The 3,407-nt window shown below is 56.5% G+C and overlaps 1 protein-coding gene across 1 annotated transcript in view; it reads left to right on the top strand.

Moving 5' to 3' along the window:
- The window catches only part of gripap1 (GRIP1 associated protein 1), a 26,128-nt gene that overhangs the window by 15,359 nt on the left and 7,362 nt on the right, over positions 1-3,407 (top strand). The window contains exons 14-15 of the mRNA XM_048619937.1: positions 249-341; positions 3,067-3,216. Of these exons, the coding sequence (XP_048475894.1) occupies positions 249-341; positions 3,067-3,216 (243 nt within the window). The remainder of the gene's footprint in view (positions 1-248; positions 342-3,066; positions 3,217-3,407) is intronic.

The following is a 3,407-nucleotide window of genomic DNA, read 5'->3' as shown; positions in this document are numbered from 1 at the left end:
TTGAGTTTGTTCGTTCTGTCTGTGTCCCTGTGTCTCTCTGTGCCCCCAGCCCCCTCCCTGTCCTCGTGATTTTAGCGGATGTGTTATTTGATGGTAACTTGTGTCTCTGCTGTTTTTAACAACTCCCATCTCTCTCTCTCTCTCTGTCCCTCTGTGTCTCTCCCTCCCCCCCTCTCTCTCTCTCTCTCTCCCCCGCCTCCGTCTGTCGCCCTGCTGAAACGCTGCTGCCATCCTCCTTCGGGTGAAAGGTCGAGTGTCAAAGTGCAGAGTGTCAGGAACAGGTGGAGAGCATTCTGTCTGAGAACGATGCCCTGCGCACAGGTTTAGCAGCTCTAGAGCAGGTACCGCGCGGGTTCCAAGGACCGTCATGGCCTAACCCTCACCGAAACGGGCAGGGGGTGCTGGTGTTTGGGGGTGGAGGTGAGGTGGAGTCTGCTGTCTGAGGACACTTGGAATTGGGGTTGGGGGCGGGGTGCGGGGAGCGGTTTGCAGAGTGGATGAGGAAGTCTCGGTCGCGTTTTACTGGGCAGGGGAGCGGGACCAAAGGAGAGACCTTGCAGCCTCATCAGTAACTCAAGTCAAGAACCCAATAAGCTGAAGAAAGTCAGCAGCATCTGTTCGGTGGGGGGTGGTGGGGGAGGTGGTGTGGTTGGGTTGCGAGATGGGGGTACAGTTAAAGTATTGAGTTCCAGTGTGAGCCTTCTGCAGAGCTGATAGCATCTGGGGAAAGCTGGCGTCCATCTGGATGATGGGGTCGGGGTGGAGATCGTGTTGAGGGGGGTGGGGGGGTGGGGGGGGTTGGGGGGGGAGTGGGGATGTTAACATCTAGTCAGAGATGGAGCCCAGAGAGAGCGAGAGATGAGCAAAGGGATTGCTCATCTGGTTTATTCATAGAGTCCTACAGCGCGGAAACAGACCCTTTGGTCCAACCCGTTCATGCTGACCCAGATATCCTAAACTAATCTGGTCCCATTTGTCAGCATTTGGCCCGTATCCCTCTAAACCCTTCCTATCCATGTCCCCATCCAGATGCCTTTTAAACGTTGTAATTGTACCAGCCTCCACCACTTCCTCTGGCAACTCTTCCCATACACGCACCACCCTCTGCGCGAAAAAGTTACCCTTCAAGTCCCTTTTAAACTTTCCCCTCTTACCTTAAACCGATGCCCCTCTAGTTCTAGACTCCCCCAGCCTGGGGAAAAAGACCTCGCCTATTCACCCTATTCATGCTCCACATGATTTTATAAACTTCAGTGAGGTTGTGTATAGATCACCGAATCCCTACAGTGTGCAAACAGGCCCTTCGGCCCGACAAGTCTACGCCGACCCTCAGAGCTTGCCACCCAGATCCGTCCCTCTAATCTACGCATCCCTGGGCACCACGGGACAATTTAGCACGGCCAATCCACCCTAACCCGCACATCCCAGGGCACCACGGGACAATTTAGCACGGCCAATCCACCCTAACCTGCACACCTTTGGATTGTGGGAGGAACCCCACGCAGACACGGGGAGAATGTGCAAACATGGACAGACAGTCGCCCGAGGGTGGGATCAAACCTGGGTCCCTGGCGCCGCGAGGCAGTGATGCTAACCACTGAGCCACCATGCCGCCCCATGCCTTTTAATTTTGTTTGAAAATGAATGCTACAGCTGGTTGCCATGTTGCAGCATCAGCACGTGCGTGTGGAAGAATTGCTCTTGACTAGTGCCCCCAGTTTGTCCTTTGTGCCCCTTGAGACATTGCCATCCAATCCTGTGGCCCAGTGGTACTACCTCCAGCTTGACCTGCCCTGTTCTGTTGATCAGGAATTGCAGCGGCTGCTTTACTGCTCGCAATGTGGTCTCCTCTCCGCCAGGAGAGGCGGTGGGCAGAGCTGACCCCGGCCCTCTGGTTGCGTGCCACTTTGAGACGCGCTGCCCTGTGCCCCGGCCAACACCATGGGCATGCTGTGGTGCTCCAGCCAAGCTCAGCGCGAGCTGGAAGGAAGTTTCCCGCTTGGGGAGCCTGCAGGGCTCGATGTCGGATTTGGTAATTGGGGACACCTTCCGCGTCTTTTACCCACACGCCAGCCCCTGATACTTTCAGCATGACCAAAGCCTCCGTTTTCACCCTCTCATCACCCCCATTGCCACTGATCTGGCTTCTCCTCTTCCCTGGGGTGTCGCCTGATTTCATTTTGAGTTCATTTCTCGTTGCCCCACGTACCTAAATACGGTGAACAGTTTTGTTTTGCGTGCAGAGCAGGTCTGCCTGACACGGGGCTCAAAGCATTGCCTCAGTTTCTCTCGCCACGCGTGCTGCCAGACCTGCTCACTTTTGATTTTCTGCGTCTGCTTCACATCTCAGTTCGTCGCTTTTTACAGCAGCCTTGCGGGAAGGGGGAAGGGTGGGAGTTGGGTGGGCATTCTGCTGGCCTAAAAGACCCTCACGCATGCTGGCGGGTGTCCCATGAGCTGCCAGCTCCTAGCCCTGGCACTTCACCCTCACTCGACTGTATCTGCCCTGTGCCCCACCCAGTTGGTCTATCTGACCTCTCCTGCTTCCTTGTTTCACTGAACCACCGGGTTTCCTCTGCCAGGTGCAAACTGTGCCTCTGCCACCCGGCATCGGGGGGGGGTGCCTGAATGTGAACCCGGCGAATGCTGACCCCCGCACCCCCCCTCCCCCCCCCCCCCCCCAGCAGTCCCCAGCACAGCACCCTGACTGTCCCCAATCCACTGTCCCTGCCCCTCTCTCTCAACAGTCAGCGTCAGCAGAACCGTCACAATGTAGAGAAAGCTTTACTGTATATCTAACCCCCTGTTCCTGGGAGTGTTTGATGGGGGGAGCGTGGTACAGTGTAGAGGGAGCTTTACTGTGTATCTAAACCCCTGTTCCTGGGAGTGTTTGATGGGGGGGGGGGGGGGGGGGACAGTGTAGAGAGAGCTTTACTCTGTATCTAACCCCGTGCTGTCCGTGTCCTGGGAGTGTTTGATGGGGAGGACAGTGTAGAGGGAGTTTTACTCGGTATGCTAACGCCGGTCACTATGCTAACGTGGTACGTCCTGACTCTCTCCGATTAGATTCAGACGGCGAAGACACAGGAGATGAATGGGCTGCGGGACCAGGTGACGTCACTGACCCTGGACCTTCAGCAGCGTCAGTGTGAGCTGGAGGCCCTCATGGCTCAGCGGGACGACCTCAGCAGTCAGTTTCAGGTACCCTTCGTCATTGCGAACGCTCCCTTCCTGACCGACCGAGACCTGAGCGGGGAGACACTGAGCAGAAAGGGCAGGCTGTAGTGACAGGCAACAGCCACTAGATGGAGACGGAAGGTAGCAGCTGTGCCCCACCGGTACTGTACCCCAGTGTTATACAGGGACAGACCCGTCCCCCACCGGTACTGTACCCCAGTGTTATACAG

The sequence above is a fragment of the Rhincodon typus genome, chromosome 44 (genome assembly GCF_021869965.1).
Source record: "Rhincodon typus isolate 14 chromosome 44, sRhiTyp1.1, whole genome shotgun sequence".
In the NCBI taxonomy this organism is placed as follows: Eukaryota; Metazoa; Chordata; class Chondrichthyes; order Orectolobiformes; family Rhincodontidae; genus Rhincodon; species Rhincodon typus.
Note: the sequence above shows the minus strand (reverse complement) of the source record. Positions and strands in the feature narration are given on the sequence as shown.